This window comes from Balaenoptera ricei, chromosome 10, assembly GCF_028023285.1.
Source record: "Balaenoptera ricei isolate mBalRic1 chromosome 10, mBalRic1.hap2, whole genome shotgun sequence".
NCBI classification, from domain to species: domain Eukaryota; kingdom Metazoa; phylum Chordata; class Mammalia; order Artiodactyla; family Balaenopteridae; genus Balaenoptera; species Balaenoptera ricei.
This window is the reverse complement of record NC_082648.1, coordinates 77,458,534-77,479,987: the sequence shown is the minus strand read 5'-3', so window position 1 is coordinate 77,479,987 and position 21,454 is coordinate 77,458,534. Positions and strand designations below refer to the sequence as shown.

General features: G+C 35.6%; 1 protein-coding gene across 2 annotated transcripts in view; it reads left to right on the top strand.

Moving 5' to 3' along the window:
- Positions 1–14,867, top strand: part of DCN (decorin) — a 35,663-nt gene extending 20,796 nt beyond the window's left edge. For both annotated transcript variants that reach the window (XM_059936656.1, XM_059936657.1), the window contains exons 4-8: positions 1–214; positions 1,029–1,142; positions 5,451–5,544; positions 8,899–9,037; positions 14,159–14,867. In XM_059936656.1, coding sequence (XP_059792639.1) covers positions 1–214; positions 1,029–1,142; positions 5,451–5,544; positions 8,899–9,037; positions 14,159–14,353 — 756 coding nt within the window. In that variant the 3' untranslated portion in view covers positions 14,354–14,867. The remainder of the gene's footprint in view (positions 215–1,028; positions 1,143–5,450; positions 5,545–8,898; positions 9,038–14,158) is intronic.
- Positions 14,868–21,454: the final 6,587 nt, after the last annotated feature.

Genomic DNA, 21,454 nt, shown 5'->3' with positions numbered 1-21,454 from the left:
ACGTTGATTCTTATCAACAACAAAATTAGCAAAATCAGCCCTGGGGCATTTGCACCTTTGGTGAAATTGGAACGACTTTATCTGTCCAAGAATCAACTGAAGGAATTGCCGGAGAAAATGCCCAAAACTCTTCAGGAGCTGCGTGTCCATGAGAACGAGATCACCAAAGTGCGAAAGTCTGTGCTCACTGGATTGAACCAGTTGATTGTCGTAGGTACAGATATTCTTATAACTCTAAGACCAGGCAGGATTCAAGGTTCACCTTAAGAGATTACAAGTAAGCTTTAGCTACAGGAAGGTAAATTAGCTAGAACTTACATGTCTTAATACTATAGAAATAACAGTAGCCGGGCCAGGAGAAATGGGATTTTGAATCTGTGCCTTAAGACGTTTTTATTCTTGTCCTTGAGGATCTGAGAACGTGGAAGAAAGCTCTAGGGCCGATGCTACACTAGCTGCCGCATGCCCAAGGTACAGGATGGAATTAAGTAGTGCTTTTTAGAGATATTTGGAGGCCACCTTTCTGTTATGGGAATTTGTTCTAGTCTGAACATCTATAAATCACTTGCTTTAAAAAAATGTGTTCTAAAGCTTTTCTCTATGTGCGGTAAAATATTTGTAATATTATAATTGGCTTAAAAAATCCTAGATTCAAATTATTTTAACGACATTTTAATATATCTTAGTAAAGTAATTGCCCCGTAATAAGTGTGATTTGTAAACACTTTTGTTGACTTCTAGGCAGACCTGTGTATGGACCTTAAATAATTTTGTTGTTATCGTTTTTGCTACTATTGCTTTATCATAAATCTTTGGGGTTTTTTGTTGTTGTTCGTTTTTTGATTGTTTTAATAAGGGACATTTTTACCCCATTTGCTATCGCTTTGAGAAGCATGTCCTTTAATTTCTCTTTTGTTTTTCAGGCAAGTTGTTATTAACCCAAATTTCTTCTTGTTGAACAGACACTACTCTGACTTGCAATATCCTCAAATTGTCCTCTAAAAGCTTTGCACTTATTGCATTTGTAGAACTTGGCACCAACCCTCTGAAGAGCTCAGGCATTGAAAATGGAGCCTTCCAGGGAATGAAGAAGCTCTCCTACATCCGCATTGCTGACACCAATATAACCACCATCCCTCAAGGTGATGAAAATTCTCCAAAGCAATTTGAATATCTAAATCCAAAGGCTTTGACACTAAAAAATGGTTTTGGAAATTTGAATGGTGACTCAAGTGGCCATTCTCTATCCCTCGAAGTGTTTCTACTGAACCTAGCTGACCACTGGGCCCTCTAGGCTCACAGTAGAGATGGCTAGACTCTTTCACCTATAAAGTCTCTTACATCTAACATAAAATGTATGTTAACACACAATAATTTTATATTATGGAATTGTGATATAACAAAGAAAAAAAGTACAGTTATTTAAAAAAATAGAGTGCTTTAGTGGTACTTTGTTTAAAAAAATGATACGTGGAAGTACCTCTGATATTGAGCCAATTTTTACTTTGAGTCTCTAATCCCTTAGTGAATTCCTTTCCATCTTAGGACATTCTAGTCATTACTAACTGAATAACAGGACTCACAGTGGTCACATTCTTATTTAAGAGTGGTGGTGTGTGTTGTAAAGAGTGTGGATTTGGGGGTTCATTTGCGTGAGTTCAGACTGTCACTAATTGGCTCTACGATCTTGGACCAGTTATTCAACATCTATGACACATTTTTTAAATCTGTAAAGTGGTAATAATATTAACATCCACTTCATTGGGTTGTTTTAAAACTAAATAAATAATTAGAGAAATATCTGGCCTGTAGATAAGTAGTGGATTAGTATTACCTTCTATTATTCATTAAAAGTGTTTTAAACACTCCTTTTGCCTAGGCAAAGTACAAACACTGGAGACAGGGCAGTGAATAGGATGTAGACCTGCCTTCAAGGATCTTATTGCATAGAACAAAGACAGGCAAATAAACAGCAAACATCATACAGTCACAGGGGTAAGCTCATCATGCTAGGGCTTAGCCAGGAGAGGCACATAAGCCAATCTTTGTGACAGAGAAGGCATCAAATCACCAAAAATAAGTTTCTCTAAGTTTTACATTTTTCTGGTCCCAGGTTTTTCAGTCTCACAAAACTGCCTCTGTATTCTCAAATATTCCCCTTAGTCTGGCCCTTCCTCAACTTAGATATCTTGTTCTTGAACTGGGTAGAAAATATAGGTACTTGCCCACAGAAAACAATTTCCCTTTACTGTGCTTCCACAGAAACTTCAAGTCTAGAGAGTACGGAGTCCATAGAATGGTTCCTTACTACCCCTTGCCCTCTCCACAGTCTTTTTGCTACAAAGTATGTTTTTGATGCCCATTAATAGCAACTACTGGTGCAGATGATAGATAGATAGATAGATAGATAGATAGATAGATAGATAGATGGAGGGAGATTGATTTATAGTTCACAAAGTACTTTCATGTTGAGTCTCTGACTTGTTACATGTAACAAGTAATTTTTTAATCCCCAGTGCAAGGATTTTATATTTGTAAATATATTTTTAATTTATATTTATAATAGTATATTTTATTATATATATACATATACATATAATTTTCTATATATATTTTGCCTAAAGCCTTAGAGCTGTAGGAGGTGAAGTAAAGTAGCTAGAATTTAAAGTCCAGGTATTTCTCACTACTTGATGCTGCCAGATAATTTGCGTTAAGTACAATCTTTGATTTTGCTGTCCTTCTAACTACATCTCCTAAATATACCTCAGTAACACATTTCATCATTTAGTGATCAGTTTTACTTGATTTCTTATATGTGTCTATCCCTATGCTAGGTGCTCTTTTCTCATCTTCTCTAGCTTGCTTTTATTTACTAAACTCTTAATAATATTAAAATCATAGTAAGTAAGTTTTATTAAGCACTTGTGCCAAATGCTTTTCATGGCTTCTGTTATATGAATCTCAAAACAATCCTTTATAGTAATATTATCACACCTGTCTTATAAATGAGGAAAATAAGTCTTAAAGAGATAAAGTAAATTGTGACCAAGGCCTTAGAGCTAGGAAGTGGCACAGCTGGGTTGTGCTGGGCTGACATCAGAGCTCATGTGTTTGACCATTTCACTCTGCTGCCGTCTTAAGTCCTTCTTCCTGTGAATATTTATGCCTGTGTCATGTATGAGTCTACCTTCCTAGGCTGGGACCCTTATGCCTGGATGTCACCACTTTCCAAGAGTCTTAATTTCCACATATTATGTCCCATCACTGATGGACATGAAAAGTCCATGGAGGAGTAGAGAGATTATAAATTCACACTCTGGAGTTAGACCAACCTGGGTGAGAGGCCTGACTCAGTCATTTAGCTGTTCTGTGACTTCAGGCTAATTATTCCACATCTCTAAAACCTCAGTTTTGTTACCTATAAAATGAAGGTATTAGTGACACCTATCTTCTAGGATATTTGTGAGGATTAATAGATGTATCAATAAATAAGACTTGTAATATATATATAGTACTTGGTCCAAAGTAAGCTCTCAATATATTTTATCTTAAAAATGGAAAAGGAAAAGAAAAAAAAAAGTAATGAGTATAGATTCTTGGGCTAAATGCTATAGTGGCAAAAGCTAATGATATTCTTTATAAATTTGCCTCTCTCCATCCCATTGCAAAATTTCCTTCCACAGTCAAACTTCCCATAACTTTTCTTTTTGGAAACTGATGTTCCAAAAGGGAAGACACTTAGAAACAAGGTAAGAATGATGGATGTGATGATAATTGGTGTTCCAGAGACACTACATTTTTTTAATGTCTTTTCATAGTGATAGGGAAAAAAGGACATACACTCATTGCTTTGTTATATACTCACTTGCTTTCTTTATAGAAGTATTTTTAAAATCCATGTATATTTATTCTAAGGAGACTCAAGTGGTTGAAATCCCTTATTCCAAGAGTGACTGATTTCCTGACATTTACTCATAAGAATAATGCCATTGTTATTTCATTTCCCTCATTTAAGAGCATGCTATTTTAACTCTCTTTGGCCATCTGGGAGCATATTACTTTCCCCACTTAGTAGCTAGATAGCCTACAAAATGGGTAATTGTGAATCTCTGTTTCCTCATCGATGAAACAAGGTTAATGAAAAATAATTTATACATTGAAAAAAATTACATGAGCTAAGTTACGAAAATGCTAATCTCAGTGTTCAGCACATAACAGACATTTATTAAGTAGAAGTTCCTTTCCTTAGTATCTCCCACACAAATCATACTACTATTGAGAAACTAATAGTCATTTTCAAATCAAATATGGAATAAACTTCTACATTAAATAGACAATCTTGACTGAATTCAGTGGGATGCAATGAAAATTTCAGACCAAACATAACCTGTGATTTTCCAGTTTTATTCTTTATGGACAAACAACCAATACTATTGGGTTGGCCAAAAAGTTCGTTCGGGGTTTCCTGAAACAGCTTATGAAAAACCCGAACGAACTTTTTGGCCAACTCAATATCTGCTAAGCAGATGTTAGTTCTACATGTAACCAATTTGCTATTTTCTTTGTAGTTGTTGCTATTCTTGTAAATGGAACAATATGCCGTTTAAAAAGCTGTATAAAAACCTAATAGAGCCTCAGATGGCAGGAGGAAATGAAAATAAAAGATTTAAACTTTTAAATTTACATTACTAAATTTTTAGAAGTCATAGCCATTCACGAAGTACTATCCAGAGGTTTAGTGGATACTTTGGATTTAAAATTTTTTCCCCAGGTGCCCCACATATGGCAGATCACTTGATTATAGGTCTCTGTACTCATCTTGTATAAAGAAACAGTCTTGATTTTAAAGGAACAAGTAAGCTTTAGCTCTTGCTACACACTGTATTGCAGAGGCATTTGATGTTTTTATGGAAAACTTGATTACAACTAAAGCCAGCACAGTATATAAGTGTTAGTTATTAATTATGCTCATTAATAAAATACCTGGTTAAGTTTGTTTATAGGTTGAACTTATACATAATTGTTTTATTATGGTGCAAATGCCCATCTCCTCATTTTAAAGTTATTATCCTTTGTCAATGGCAGTGCTAGCCCATTAACAAAGCTGTAAGAAACTAATGAGATTCAGGGTTTTTCTTCAGTTCTACAACTGTATCCTGACAGTGGCTAAGACAAAAATCTACTACATGGTAAACCCAGTCCATGTTTTTGTCATAATAAATCTAGGAGAAAAGCAGAAAGGGCTTGTACTACTTCCCAAAACATATATTATTGTATGAAAGGGATGAAGGAAAAAGATGAAAAGCAAAACTGATGAATCAGATGCAAAGAAAATCCTTTGAAACTGTATGTCTTTTGGAAAATTGATGGCACATGTTCTCATTAAGTCTTTGTACATTCTCTAATTACATTTATCTGCTAATTTAACTTCTTATATTTCCATATTGCAGGTCTTCCTCCTTCCCTTACTGAATTACATCTTGATGGCAACAAAATCTCCAAAGTTGATGCAGCTAGCCTGAAAGGACTGAATAATTTGGCTAAGTAATAATATTCTTTCATAACATTCCATCAGTAAAATGGCTAGGTATATTGTGCCTATATGCTCAGAATTAGAAACATGATGATTGATTTTTTTGCCTAAACCACATTTTTTGTTGTTGTTTCTACAAACCTCAAATTTCAGCTTGCCCAATTATTAATATTAAAAAAAACTAATGAAATAGTGTTCTTATCATAACCCCACCAAAATCACCCTTATTTTTTATGAATACCATATTATTTTTAGATTAATTTAGATATATCATATGTATAAGATATTTGATTAAATCAGTATATTCATTCAATCTGTTCTAACTTGATTGTATGAAACAGAAGGCTAAGTAAATTATAACATAGTATCCAGAATTTGAAAATGTATTAAAATGAAAGCTACCAGACATGGGAATATTGGGCATCTCACACTACAGTACAGAATAGTTATCATGAGATTCTCTAATTCCTATCCTCTAAAGAGTTTAAAATGTCTCTGGACATTTGATGTACTCTGAAAAACATTTTTTCTGAGCCTTCTTAATTTTTTTTTTTTTCCTTATAGATGATCACTAGTGCCCATCCTGCTTTCTAACCTAACTTCAGTCTTTCTGTATTTGCAATGTGGTGAAGCAATAAAAAAAGAGTGCTGGCAGACCCTTTCAGCTGTCTTCAAGGGACACCCTGCTCTTGATCCACACATACTGCTGAATGTTCTTACAGAGAAGCACAGGGTTGTACCAGATTGGCTCACTCCTTTTTTTTGCATATAAATTTCATAGTGGATAAATAAATATAAAGCATATCATTTGTCTCTGAGAAATACCTAAGAGCAGATGGATATATAATGCAGTTTTTCCCATTTCTGTGGTTATCCCCCAGTGACCCAGTGGAGGTGAGGCCTGAAGGTGTCATATGCATGTGACTATAGCTGCAATATATAACCCTGGTGTCTCAAATGATAAGAAATCCTTTATCTAAAGCTATTTTAATTACACTCTCTAATGAAGAAGATATTTTTCAAAATACTGTTATGCATTACCTACCTTTCTATGTTGATTAGGTCTCTCTAGCTGGAGAAAAATGTAGGAAGATAAGTTGCATTGCTTATTGTGTAGAACTGTCTTTTGGACAGCTATTATTATTGGATTATTATTATTAGGAGGAGGAAGAGGAGGAGTAGAAGTAGCAGTTGGGATTGACCATAGTATAAAATTCTAAATATGGTAAATCAGTCGTAATATTTGTGTCATTTTAGAAAAGTAAGTTTATTTTGTACTGAAAGTGGTATGGAGATTTTGAGTTTCCTCTCTTTAATATAAAATCATATGCTTTGTATCAAAGAGAAGCATAGAAGTATAAAGAGCTAATAAACTTTGAAAAGGTCAATAGAAATGAAGATTTCTGTTTAAATGGATTTTGAATTCCATTCATTAAATCAGAGGAAAATACCTCATTGGCCAACAAACTTTCCCAACTCTTGAATTGACTAAATGCATTTCTCTTTGGAATCAAGTCCAGAAAAATCCATCTATTAAACCATCAAATCCTTATGTTGTTTGCTCCTCACTGATTTTGGAACATGAAGGGTATTTTGGTGCTGAAAATCAAAACTGAGGAAAGGAGAAAAAAGCAGCCACTGACCTCAGAACGTTGTTGCAGCGCAAATATTCCGATTAGTTACTAGGAACAAGTGAAGAAAAAATACTGTATGTCCCTCTGCAAAAAAAAATAAAGTGTTTTAATCAGGCAAACTTCCCTTTTCTTATTAAGCACATATATCATCATCTCCCCTAATAGGTGGAATATTCTTCGATGGAAAGAATCATGGTGGTTTTTGAGCCGTGTCTCCTCTACCCTCACAAGCCTAGGATAAAAGTCTTTAACATAATAGGTTCTCAAAAACATTTGATGAGTGAATATAAATTAATCATTGAAAATGTAGTTTCCTTCAATAGATAATTAAGATTATTATATTCTAAGAAATGTATTAGCCCAAATTGGATATGGGATTTAGAGTGCTATAAGAAATAGAGACATGATTCTGAAACAGAAATGGAAAGACCAGAAACAAAAGATGAAAGTTTAAGACTGGGAAAAAACAAAATATTATGAGACAAGATGCCAGGTTGATAATCAATAGGTAAGACAAACCAACTGTGCTATTAATAGCCTAAAATCAGTACACTTTAATCTCGGTTATTTCAAATACCAAGTCATGATTAAAATTGGAAGACTTTGGTTACCTAAACCAACATCTAAATCCCAAAAGGGCTCAAAGATCTCAACTAGCTGAAAGCAAGCAGGAATCATCCTACAAAAAGGGCCCGAGTCTTTTTCACGAAATTTGAAGGAATCCAATAGATTCTTCCCCTTTCTCTTCCTTGGAGCTTTCTGGTTCTCTTCCAGAACCTTGTGGCCTCATCTCTCTCTGCCCTTTTGGATTGACAGAACCCTGGTTCTGACAGAGATTTATTCCTAGAACGTTGGGTACACAGTTTTGTCTTCAAGTCAACTTCTCCTGACTTTTGAATCCCATTTACTGTGAGGGGACATCACAGCTGCAGACTCTCACTTGTTAAACATCTAATTAAAAAAAAATACAACCCAAAACCTTGAGTGGCATTGTATAAGAAATGTCAGAGGGGCCAAGATCAGGGTCAGAGATCAGGGGTCTAGAGGCCATAGCTCAGAGATCAGTGTCAGGAGGCCAAGAATGTTGGCACCAGGCATATTCTGACAGGTAACAGATGGTCACTGATAAACTCAAACAAATGTAAAATGCTAATTCTGTTAACCTTTGTGGCAGGTAGGTTTATTGACTCATTAGAACCTTTCACTTTTTATTTACAACAAATAAATTTGCATAATAAATATACAATTGCTTGGTTTACAAAGTGCAGGAAATGATAATGTTCCTTTCATTTTTCTCTCAAATGAATTCACTGTATTCATTATACAGTCAATTCAGCAGCTATTCATTGATCATATCAAGCTCTGTGTTAGTACTGGATATACCACAAGACAGTCACTTTTCTCAAGGCAAGACACACAAATACACAGTCCCTAGAGTTTTACAAGAGGGTGATAACAGGATGCTATATGAGCATTCACTAGGGGTACACTGTATCCAGTCTGGTACTGTTAGAGGAGTTTTAAAGAGGGTAACTCTGAGCTGAAACCTTAAGAACAAATGGGCTCTATCCAACTCAGAAAGTTTGGAAAAATCACATTAGGCAGAGGTAACAGTAAGTACAAAAACAAAACAAAACAAAGTTCTTTTCCTATTGACTTGATTAATCACACAGTGCCTGTAAGAAGGCATCCACATGTAGTGTATCCATTCATTTTTGTTTTCTGTTGCAGGTTGGGACTGAGTTTCAACAGCATCTCTGCTGTCGACAATGACTCTCTGGCCAACACTCCTCATTTGAGGGAACTTCATTTGAACAACAACAAGCTTATCAAAGTGCCTGATGGGCTGGCGGATCATAAGTACATCCAGGTAATGCAATGCCACTAAGGGATTGTGAGGGATATCTAGGGAGCAAATCCTCCCTACTGGGATGCTAGGAGGCAGGAAGCTCTGCTTAGAAATTCTTCTGCAGAGATATTTTTGATGTTTCTACATATTCATTCTGGTTTTGTGAAATCTATGGGTTTAAATTAGTATTACTTTTTTAAAATTAGGACTACTGACTTGAACTTACTATAATGCTTGCTTCCAGAATGTAATATTTTTTTTATGAAGCAGGGTAGTTTCAAGTCACAGATCAGTGTAACAAATACATACTTGTTGGAAAAGATAATATCATCTGCTGTGCATAGATATGGAATAAAATAGTAGTTTTAACTTTTAGCTTCAGCAGATGTCATATAGGTCAAAAGACAGTGTTTATCTATTGATAGTAGTGTGACTGACTGAATTAACTTTATACAAATTATCAAGTTATAGTGTATTCTTAAAGATAAGAAGATATGGTTCAGTGGCCCACTATGGTAATATAGCTTTACAGTCCATAAATCTATAAATGTAAAGTGTGCTTATTACCTTAAATAATCATAGTTATTTCATATATAACAATATAAGATTTCCATTGTTACCTTGAGGAAATTAAACAAACACATTATTTAAATTATATATTTTTAAAAAATAAATAATGTGGTCATCGACAGATTTTACATATTTGTATATTTCTTCTAATTTTTCAGTTTTTTTAAAGATTGTATTTAAATTGTTTCTTTCAGAAATTTCAGTAGGTACTTAGTTAAATCATGGTGATTCAGAAACTGTGTCTTAAACTGACACTCTTTTACAGATAAAACCGTCTTATAAAGTTGACCTTTTGGTAATCTAGTATCTCAACTTCTTTGTTTGGGGTTCAAAATGGGTTTATCCTTTACTCTGCCGTCAACAGTGTCAATAAATTTCTGATCTCTTTTATTTTATTGAGTTGTGCCAAAAACTCCAAATTATCTTTACATATCACAATTTACATTAGCTAGCTTTCAGTAAAGTGTAAGAATTCTACATATGAAGATGAAATTAAAGACGTTTTATTTCATGCTGATTCATTTTCAGTGGGTATTTGGTGGTGGTAGAGTGGTGAGTAAGCATAGCTTGGAGCCACAAGTAAAACCAAGATGCTTGGAAGACCTAATAAAAATAGCTAACGTTGTCATTATTAAGGTTTTTGTTGGTGGTGGGCTTTTTTGTTTGGTTGGTTTGGGGTTTTTTTTAGATCTCAGAATAATAATTTTCATCTTCTTGATTACTGTTTTTCAAATTTTAGTCTGGACATATTACTGAGTTCATAAAATCAGTTTAATAGTTTCATTTGGAACATCCCATGGGATGGGATGGAATAAGTTGAATAGAATAGAAAATATCACTGTAATGGTAAGTATTTTATAAAATTTTTGTTTCATATGCATAGATCCATATATACTAAAGCTCAATATATAATGTGTGTCTTATTGTGGGTCACAGAGAAAAAATTCTAAAACATGCCATTTTGAAATCTTTGTTTAATATCAGCAAATCTCATGGACATTCACACAGAGCCCCACATTCAGAAGGACCTCACTCTTGGTTTTCCATCTCTAATTGGCATCCATGTACCCATTTTACCTGCATTTCTAGAGGGTCCCAGGGGTTTCACCTACTCTACTTTCTTTTCTATATCTAGAGTAGGGTTTCACCTACTCTAGTTTCTTTTCTATATCTATATAGTCCCATTATTTTTAGCAAAATCATGTAATTATTCAACCATCACCACAATCCAGTTTTAGAACATTTTGATTACCTCCAAAATATCCCTTTTATATATTTCTAGTTGTTCTTAATCTCATCCCCACCCACGGGGAACCATTACTCTACTTTCTGTCTCTATGGATTTGCCTTTTCTAGACATTTCATATAAACGTAATCATACAATGTGTGGCTTTTGTGGCTGGCTTCTTTCACTTATCATGGTAATTTTAGGTCACCCATATCGTAGCGTGTGTCAGTAATTCATTCATTTTTATTGATGAATTGCATTTCATTGTATGGATATACCACATTTTGTTTGCTAGTACTATACCTTTTGATAACTGTAGGTTTTGATTATGTTTAGAAATTAGAAATGAAGGCCCTCTAATGTTGTTCTTATTTTTCAAAATTTTGGCTATTCTTGTTTCTTTGCATTCCATTCAAATTTTAGAACCAACTTGTTCATTTCTTCTCAGATAGATTGCTAGGGCTTTGATAGGAATTGTGTTGAATCTATAGATCAAGAGGAGAGAATTTTCCTTGTAATAACATTGAGTCTTCCAATGCACAAACATGGGATATCTCTCTATTTTGTCTTTATTTTCTCACAGCAATATTTTGGCATTTTTAGTGTGCAAGTTTTACAATTTTTTATTAAGTTTGTTCCTAAATTTTGTATTATTTTTGATGCTATTGTGAATGAATTGTTTACCTTAATTTTATTTTTGAATTTTTTGTTGTTAGTTTATAGAAATTCAGTTGATTTTTGTGTATCTTTCTTCTACCCTAGTGCTGTGCTGAAATTGTTTTTAGTTGCAGTAGTTTTTTGTGCATTCCTTTGGATATTCTACATTCAGGATCATGTAATTTGTAAATAAAGAGAATTTTAAGTATTCTTTTTTATCTGAATTCCTTTAATTTCTTTTCCTTACTTCATTGCATTGGCTAGCATCTCCAGTACAATGTTGAATAGAAGTGATAAAATTAGACATCTTTGCCTGGTCCCTAGTTTAAAAGGGCAATCAACCTTTTGCCATTCAGCATGATGCTAGCTATAGGTCTTTTGTAGATGCTCTTTATCAAGTTAAAAAAGTTCCCTTTGATTTCTAGTTTACTGAAAATTTTTATCATGAAAGCGTTTTTTCAAATGCTTTCTCTTTTCTATTGAGATGATCATGTGATTTTGTCCTTTATTCCTTTAATATGCTCTATAAAATTAATTGATTTCCAGTTAAATAAGTTTTACACCCTTGAGATAAATCATGCTTGGTCTTGGCCATGGTGAATAGTCCTTTTATAATGTTGTGAGATACAGTTTCCTAAAATTTTGTTAATTTTTTGTCTATATATGAGATATTTGATTGTAGTTTTCTTTTTTGTGATGATTTTTTTTGGGCTTTAAGAAAATATTGACCTCATAGAACAGGTTGGAAATTTACTTTCCTTTTTACACAGACTAATACTTTCTTTATGTCTTGATATTTCCTTCTCTCATTTTCACTATTAGCCATAAAATCTCACCAAACACCTCTCTCCTTTCTTGTTAATCACTTCTAAGAAATGGAGAATGGTCAATGACAAGAAGAAATTTTCAAAGTTTGAGAATCACACACACACACACAAACGCACACGAACCTCACAGATACTGTTTTGATTTTAATATTCCTTGTTTCTGTTTTTGTAATACATCTATTGTTCTCCTTCTAAACCCTTTCTTAATCAAAACCCTTTTCACCAGCATATGAATGCAAGTGTTCTGGTAGGTGGAACAATATTTCAAGTCAATTATTTTAAGGGAGTACCTCATAGGTTTTATAGCTTGCTTTAGAAATTATTGCCTTAGCATTATATTTTAGCCTTGGTTTTATGATCAATTCACTTCTTATTCTTCAGAATTCACATATAAATAATGGGAATAAAAACTCATTTCTATAATTCTTTTTAAGTCTGATATTAATTTCCCTAAGAAAATCTATGAACAAATTACCATTATCTTAAACATAACCATAAAATATATTTCAGAAAAAATTTCTGATGAACTATAACATTATATTCATTGAGCCGAATTTGTAACATAGAATACATTTTTGTTAAAAATTTCTAGGTCTATATACTCCAAATGCAGTGACATTCAAGTATTTCTTAGAGTTTGTGATTTTTAATTTTGATTCTAATACTCTATACCCTCTCTTACTTCACTATGTATTACTTCCTTATTTTATATAATTCATTAAAAGGTCTATCATTTTATCTTTGCCCTGAAAACATAATGTTCCATGTAGACACAATTTATGAAATAACCATGAATTCATTCATTTATTCATTCAACATATATTTGTTGAATACCTACTCTGTTCTAGTAGATACTGGAGATACAGTCACGAACAAAACTGAACAGGTTTCCTACCTCATAGAGCTTTTATTCTAGAGGAGGAAAACAGACAAAAAGCAAATATATATATAATATGTTATATAGTGATCATTGCGCTAAATAAAAATAAATAAATATAATTGGAACAGAATATGGCAGAATGGGATAGTCAAGAAAGACTTCTTTGGTAAGGATAAATGAATTACATGAGTCAGTAAGACTTGCAGATATCTTAGAGAAGTTTATGCCAGAAGGAGGAAACAGTGTGTGTCAACCTGAGGAGGGACCATCCTCTAGAGAAGAGAAACAAGTAGGTTAGGGCGGTTGGATTGAACAGTAAGGAGAGATGAGCTCGGAGTAGAAGGATGCCAGATCATGTAGGATTTGTCAGCCACTGTGAGAACTTTGGATTTTACTCTGCATAAGATGGGAAGCTGCTGGGGTATTGAGGCAAAGATGATATAACTTGCTTACTTTTTAAAATAATTGGTGAAAGGAAGGAAGGAAGGGACGCAGGAGGGAAGGAAGGAAGGGAGAAAAAGGGAAAGAAAGAAAGAACAGATTTCAAGAAGGCAAAAGAGGAAGCAGGAAGAACAATCAGGGAAACTTCAATAATCCAGAAGGAAATAATGGTGGCTTTGGATAAGACTGTAGGAGTAGATATGGGGCAGAACTGGATTATATGTGCATTTTGAAGGTTGCACTAGTGGGATTTGTTGATGGTTGGGCAGAGAGTATAAGAGACAGGGAGAGTCAGAGATAATGTCAATGTTTTTAGCCTGAGTCATCTGGAAAGACTGAAATGCCATATACTGAGATGAGGAAGACTAAGGGAGGGAAAAGCAGATTAAAAAGAGAGAAAGAAATCAAAAGTTTGGTTTGAGAAGTATTAAGGTATTTAAACTGAAGGATGAGTGTACTAAAAATGAATAAAGTATATATGTGTATGGTCTCAATATATTTAGAGGAAAATAACCATGTGCCATTATTTTGGGTTGTAGGTTGTCTACCTTCACAACAACAACATCTCTGCAATCGGCCCTAACGACTTCTGCCCACCTGGATACAACACCAAAAAGGCTTCTTATTCTGGGGTGAGCCTTTTCAGCAACCCAGTCCAGTACTGGGAGATCCAGCCATCCACCTTCCGATGTGTCTATGTGCGCTCTGCCATTCAGCTCGGAAACTACAAGTAGCTCCCAAGAAAGCCCTCGTTTTTATAACCTGGCAAAATCCCGTTAATGTCACTGCTCAAAAAAAAAAAAAAAAAGAAAGCTAGATACTGGAAACCTAACTGCAATGTGGATGTTTTTCCCACATGACTTATTATGCGTAAAGCCAAATATGCAGTTTAAATAATTGCCTACAATAAAAAAAAAAAATTTTGCCTGCCATTTTCAGAATCCTTTTTTGAAGTTTATTATTGATGTTAACTGAGCTATTGCAGATATTCTTATTTCACTAAATGTAAAATTTGGAGTAAACAATTTAGTAGAGCTTTTAATTTCCAGAAGAAATCAAATAAAAATGGTATCAATCTTCTGTAACTCATAGGGGGGTTAGCGCCTTTGACATAGTCTAGCAATAATGTATTCATCCCCATTATTACTGATGAAGCCTCATTTGAGTGTGTAAATTCAATACAGGCTATGTAAAAATTTTGCTAATGTCATTATTTTGAAAAAAATAAATTCACAAGTACATTTTAAATTACTATTGTATAAAAGCGTAATTGTAAATCTTCCCTAACCTCAATTTTCTGAAGAGAGTAAACATTGCTTTCTTGATAAAAACAGCACACCTTTTCAAGTTCTTAGGTGTGTATTCTACCTCTGTCCTTTGACATTTGCGCATTATAACTCACTTTATCTATATTCAGTATTAAGCTGATAAGGCACAAAACTGACTTTCTCTTATTGGTCTAAAAAACCAATATTTTCAGTTACTAAATACTAAATCAATTTTAAAACTATTATGTGTGTAATCAGGCTGAGCATTTCTGTACTTACTAGATGTATTAGAAATATTTCCTGCATTTAGTTAAACCTTCGATTTTAAATTTTTTTTTCTGCAGGATTTAGAAATAGCTATCAAAGCAGACCATTCAACAAGCCTGGGGAATGGGCTGATTTACCAAGAGTAAATATTTATCAAAAAATACATTTATGCTATCACCATCTAATAAGTAAACATGAGAAAACAGTTTATTTCTTTTATAACCTTGGGTGTTTTCTGATTGTAAATACTGAGACCCAGATCCAAACTGGTAACGATAAAGGGAAATACAAAACAGTCCTGCTATTAGATGAGCCTCTAGAGGAGTTTCTCTGCAATTCTTTCAGCTTTGCCTTCCTTCATTACATTTTCAGGCTGGCTTCACGTATGGTTGCAAAATATGAATCTCCTCCATCATTTACCCACACACAAAAGCATATTAACACAAAATTTCAGGAAAAGTCATGAGATTCTCTCTCATTATTACATACAAATTTCACAACCCTATAGAGTAAATGAGTAAATACTGTTGTTATTCCCATTTTGTAGAAAAGTAAACTGAAGTTAGGAGAAGTTTAATAACTTTCCTATAGTTAAATACCTGGCAATAGAGCTTTCTCTTTTAACCTTTGTACAAGTCAGGGTCTGGTAGAAAACAGAATTTACCCCAGAGAATTTAAATGAGGATAATTTAATGAAGGGACTATTTTAGAGTGTGTGCAGAGTTTATGGCATGAAATTAGGCGTGGTGAGGCACCTAGGAATGGGCAATGGAGGAAAGGCATTCTCACCCATGTGGCTAAATGGACAGCAGAAGAAATTGAGTTTCTGGAGCTAAGTGAGAGGACACCCATGGAAGGTTTCCATGCCCAAGCAGCCATGTCCCTGGAGGGATTGCAACATCCACCAGAGGTGAAGTACTGAAGCAGGGTATCAACCTTTCTTTCCTTCTACTTCACATCCTTTCACTGATCAAACCTAAAAGGGAAGGTAACCATCAAGAAAACCAGGAAGATTAAGCCTCCTCCTGGGGCAGAGCAGAGAAGGGAGGGGAATGGATCTGGTCAGGACACTCAAAGAATAACTAGCCCAAACACTATAACAGTATCCGTAGGATGATTGAACAAATTCCACCAGCCTCAGCTAAGCATTACATTTACATCGTTTGTCATCCCAGGCACTTTTTATGACCCCGATTATTTTAGACTTTTCTGCATTGATCAGAGATGCTAATGAATACAAAAATATTTGATGAAACTTTGTCAAATGATTAGCTAAATCTGGTTTCCCATTATGAAACAGCAGACTGTTTTTATAATGGCTCTGACTAAAGCAGAGTTTACTTATTGAAAGAAATATGGTTAGTATTAAAAATCGAAGAGTAAACAGAAGATGCACACAGTCAATTATGTATTGTACATAAATTTGGCAGAAAACCAAAATAATATTTGGATAATTATGAGAATCATAAGAGGGCTTCCCTGGTGGCGCAGTGGTTAAGAATCCGCCTGCCAATGCAGGGGACACGGGTTCGAGCCCTGGTCTGGGAAGATCCCACATACCGCGGAGCAACTAAGCCCGTGCACCACAGCTACTGAGCCTGCGCTCTAGAGCCCGTGAGCCACAACTACTGAAGCCCACGTGCCACAACTACTGAGCCGCGTGCCTAGAACCCGAGCTCTGAAACAAGAGAAGCCACCGCAGTGAGAAGCGCGCACACCACAACGAAGACACAATACAGCCCAAAATAAAATAAATTAATTAAAAAATAAACTAAAAAAAAAAAAGAATCATGAGAGTCAGAGCACAGAGCTCTAAACTGTTGCAGTTAAAGTCATATTCTCCTCATACCAGTTACTGCCTGGAATGTACAAAACTCTGTATGAGCTATTTAATTATGCAGTGAGCATGTTAGTGATATTTATTCATAGTCTATTATCAGCCAATAACTGGAAAATGCTACTTATTGCTTTAACATACTCTATTCATTCATTTGTTCATTCATTCATTCATTCAATAAACTAGCACTGAATATATTGCAGACATGAGATAACTCCTGGTAGAAAGATAAAAACAACAACAACAACAACAGTAGCAACAACAGATATTTATTTCTGGAGTTTACTCAATGCATACAACAAATTGCCAGCTTCTGTGTTTGGCTCTTTTTGGACCATGTCTACTTATCACAAAAATTCCATAAGAATGTACTATTTCCATTTCACAGATGATGAAATTGAGATATAGGAAATGCAGAGTCAGAATCATAGCCCTGATCCAGTTAGGGTCAGCCCTTGCTTATACAACAGTTTATGCAATTCATAGCATGTCAAGACCAAAGGTGATAGTCTTAAAGATTATGAAGGGAATCTATCCATGGTTCTCAGCAGTTCCTCCGCATTGTGTTAATAGGTTAGAGTGTTGAGGAGCAGGTGCCATAAAGATAATCACTATTATTTATTGAATACTATGTCTTAACTGTATATAAAGTATCTTATTTAATGTTTACAACAGCCCTGTGGGCTCTGTATGGTTATTTACTATCCCTTTTACAGATGAGCAGATGGAGCCACAGAGAGGTCAAGTAATTTTCCCATGGATACACAGCCTGTAAGTAAGAAAGGCAAACTTTCCGTCACTTCAGTGTGTTGCTTTCTGCTACTTTAGAAAAGAATGTGCCCAACAATGAGGAATCACTGAACATCCGTAGCATCTTCCATCTTCTTTGCGATAGTGTGCAGGGCTATAAAATAATGGGCATCCCACCAGTCCAAATCAGTGTTTTCACACTTCAAAAAAGATGAATTTGTTCATAAAAATTGAAACTATTGTACAAAAACACTGTTCAACTTTGAAAATGTTCTATATCAATACTGTTCAGTACTGTATCCACTAGCCAAATATGGCTATGGAGCACTAGAAATGTGATAGAGTTGAAGAACTTACTTTTAAATTTTATTTAATTTTAATGAATTTTAAGTTAATAGCCATATGTAACTGGTTGGTATCATATTCTAAATACTCCCAATGACTTTAAATATGATTTTCATGGCACAGAGTGGATTTTTATTCATGGAAAAGTATTTACTAGATCTGTGCCAGACACTGGGGATATAAGAATGAATAAGATGCCATCTTTGACTTTAAGGTGATCAGAGTTTAACAAAGGACACAATCATTTAACCAAACAATAGAAATACAGAGGGATAAATTTTATCATAGGAGTATATGCAAGTTACAGCAGTAGTTCAGAGGATCTTCCAAGGGTAGGAGAATAAGCACAGAGGAACATGGAAGACTTCACTGAGCAGGTAAGGGTTGAAGTGGGTTTTGATGAATGTGTGAAGGTTCAACGGGGAGATTTGGGGGAGACTAAGTTCGACCACTCAGAAGTGTACATAGCACATCATCTCTGATCCGCTGGCATAAAGGAGGGTTTGCTCCTTTACTTTCTTCTGAAGCAGAAGCAGTGGTTTGTATGTACATTTGATATACACGGAGCTGAGGATAATATTAGCAGAAGTGGCCTTTTTTTCTTTTTCCACAGTCTTGCTGGCCCACAAAATATCAATTTCCCAGAACCTTCAATAGGAGGGAGGAAATGTCTTTCTTCTTCTTCCGTCTCACACCTCTCAAGAGATCCCACTCTCATGACTACAGTGAAATGGTAATCTCTATGGGAAGGCAGTTGGCGTTCAAGGTCTACGTCATCTCTAGACAATTTTTTCAGAGCTGGACCTTGAATGCTGCACTCTCCTCTCTAGTCTTCCTCTTGTAGGGGAAGAAGTGCAGCTACCCTGCTGCTTAATCTACAGCTGGGTGAGGGATGGATAGAGATAGAACGATGGGGAAGATTTTGGACTTTCCTCTGCAAGGTAGATACTCCAACACACCTTTTCCAGCAGGAAAACTGTTTCTAATTTTGTTCAGATCCATAGGAGAGAGAGGACTAACCCTTCAGCATCCCACTCTTAGGTATCAGCACAACTTCTTTCTTGTATATTTTTCTTTTGAAATAAAGATAAATGCGGCTCATTTCCTTGACTTCAACATTTGCTATTCGCCTACTTAGAAGAGTTACTTTACCTTTCTGTGACTCATTTCCCTGTCTGTGAAATGGGAATAATAATAGTGCATACCTTATAGATTGGTGTGTGAATTAAGTGGGTTAACTTAGAGTATAACTCTCAGATCAGAGCCTAATACATGAAAAGGGTTTAAATATGTTGATTGCTGTTGCTGTTTTTCCCCCAGGCTGCATAGTTTGGGCTGCAATCATCTCAAGGGAAATTATGTCTCAAGTCTAGGGTGGGGTCTGAGATTGTGCATTTCAAAAAGCTCCCAGGAATGTTGCTGTTCCTTGGTCTGTACTTTGAGGAACAAAGCAATAGAGTCCTCTCATTTCCTATTGGACCATGTCTGTCTCTTGTCTCCCACTGCTTGGCCCCTGTGAACAACCTCCCCTGCCCCCCTGCCACCCACTGTATTAGTGTTGTAGTGCTGCTGTAACAAAGTACCACAAACTGGCTGGCTTAAAATAACAGGAATTTATTCTCTCACAGTTCTGGAGGCTAGAAGTCCAAGATCAAGGTGTTGGCAGGGCCATGCTCCCTCCGAAGGCTCCAAGGGAGACACCTCCATGCTGCTTCTAGGTTCCAGGTAGCTCCAGATGTTCTTGGTTTGAGGCAGCATAACTCTAATCTCTGCCTCCGTCTCCACATGGCCTCCTTCTCTTGTGTGTCTGTCTTTTCTCCTCTTTTATAAGGACAGCAGTTGTATCGGATTAAGCCCTACTCCAATTCAGTATGACCTCGTCTTAACTTGATTACATCTGCCAAGGTCACACTCACAGGTACTAGGGGTTAGATCTTGAACCTATCTTTTGAGGGGACATAATTCAGCCATTAACACTCACTTTCTTTTTATCTTTATTAGAATGCTTATTTATTTTTTGTTTTCCTTTTTATTAACACTTTTGTTTGACTGTGTGTGGTTTACATAACAGGTTGGAAAGTATGGGTTTGGCCCTGACCCTTTGTGGCTGGGTAAGCCCCCTTCATACATTCAAGCTAGCCTAGGCTGTACACGTTTTGGTCTTAAGAGCTGTCATCTTACCATATTCAAGTGACCCAAATTTTCCAGAACACAGCATTTATGTTCTTTTCATGCATTCTTCTTCAATGACCTTGATCTGGCAATGAAAGTTACTATGTCATTCTCATCACATAAATCAGGCGTAACCTGGGTGTCCGCTTTTTTTCCCGGTTCACTCATTTTACTGAATCCTCCCCATACCTTCCTTTTCTTTTTTCCTTCCTCCTTCTCCATAATACAATTCCTCATTCCACGGTTTATTGCAGCTGCAGATGCAGGATCTTATTCCCTTATCTTCCAGGCAAACAAAGAGATGCCTGATCCCTTAAGTAAACTAAAAACTAAAAATGTATACACAACACTTTCTCATTCATCCAGAGTTCCAGCAAGGCCTGTTCTAAGACTGCCCCTCAATGCACACTGTTAACTCTTTACAAGACTTCATTGCCCTTCAGACTCTCATCTCCTGCAGAACAGGTGTTACAGGTGGCTGAGTTATTTCATTTCTGATTTTGCTGCTCATTTTTTAATTCCCACACTTATTGCTAAGTAATTTCTTTTAAGAGATCTGTTTATATATTCTAGTGCACCATCTGTCACAGTTGCTTCAAGTCACAGGTCTGCGACAGACTGTCAGTTTTACACTACAAACCGTAACAGTGGAAAACAAAGGAAAATCAAGAGAGGGAAAACACTAAACTTATTAAAATCAAACATAAACATCCAGGAATGTAAAACAACCTTCAAATGGAGTTAAGTTTGAAGTAAGAGAAAGTCCATATTTCCCCCCAGTTCACAATAACCAGAGAAGGACTGGATGAAATGCCCCCCTGAGTGCATGACTCCCAGCCATTGATTAGCCGTTGATGGTTAGGAGACTTGCCCTCCAGGCTCCTTATTCCAGTAGGGGCTATGAGGGCTAAATTCATGCTCCCAGGCCTTCACAGACAAACGTAGGAACACAAATCAATTTTTAAGTCTACTCAAACATCAAAATAATCTAACCCTCCTATCTAGGCCTGACATGTCTACTAGCACATATCACTTTGTTCTTTCAACACATATTTATTAAAGACCTACTGTGTGTCTGACATTGCCCTGGTGGCTGAGATAGAGCGATGAACAGTGTCTCACCCTCATGCAGCAGGCATCACAGTGGGAGGAGACCTTCCGGGGCATGACAAAGAAAACAGAGGAAAGAAAAGGAT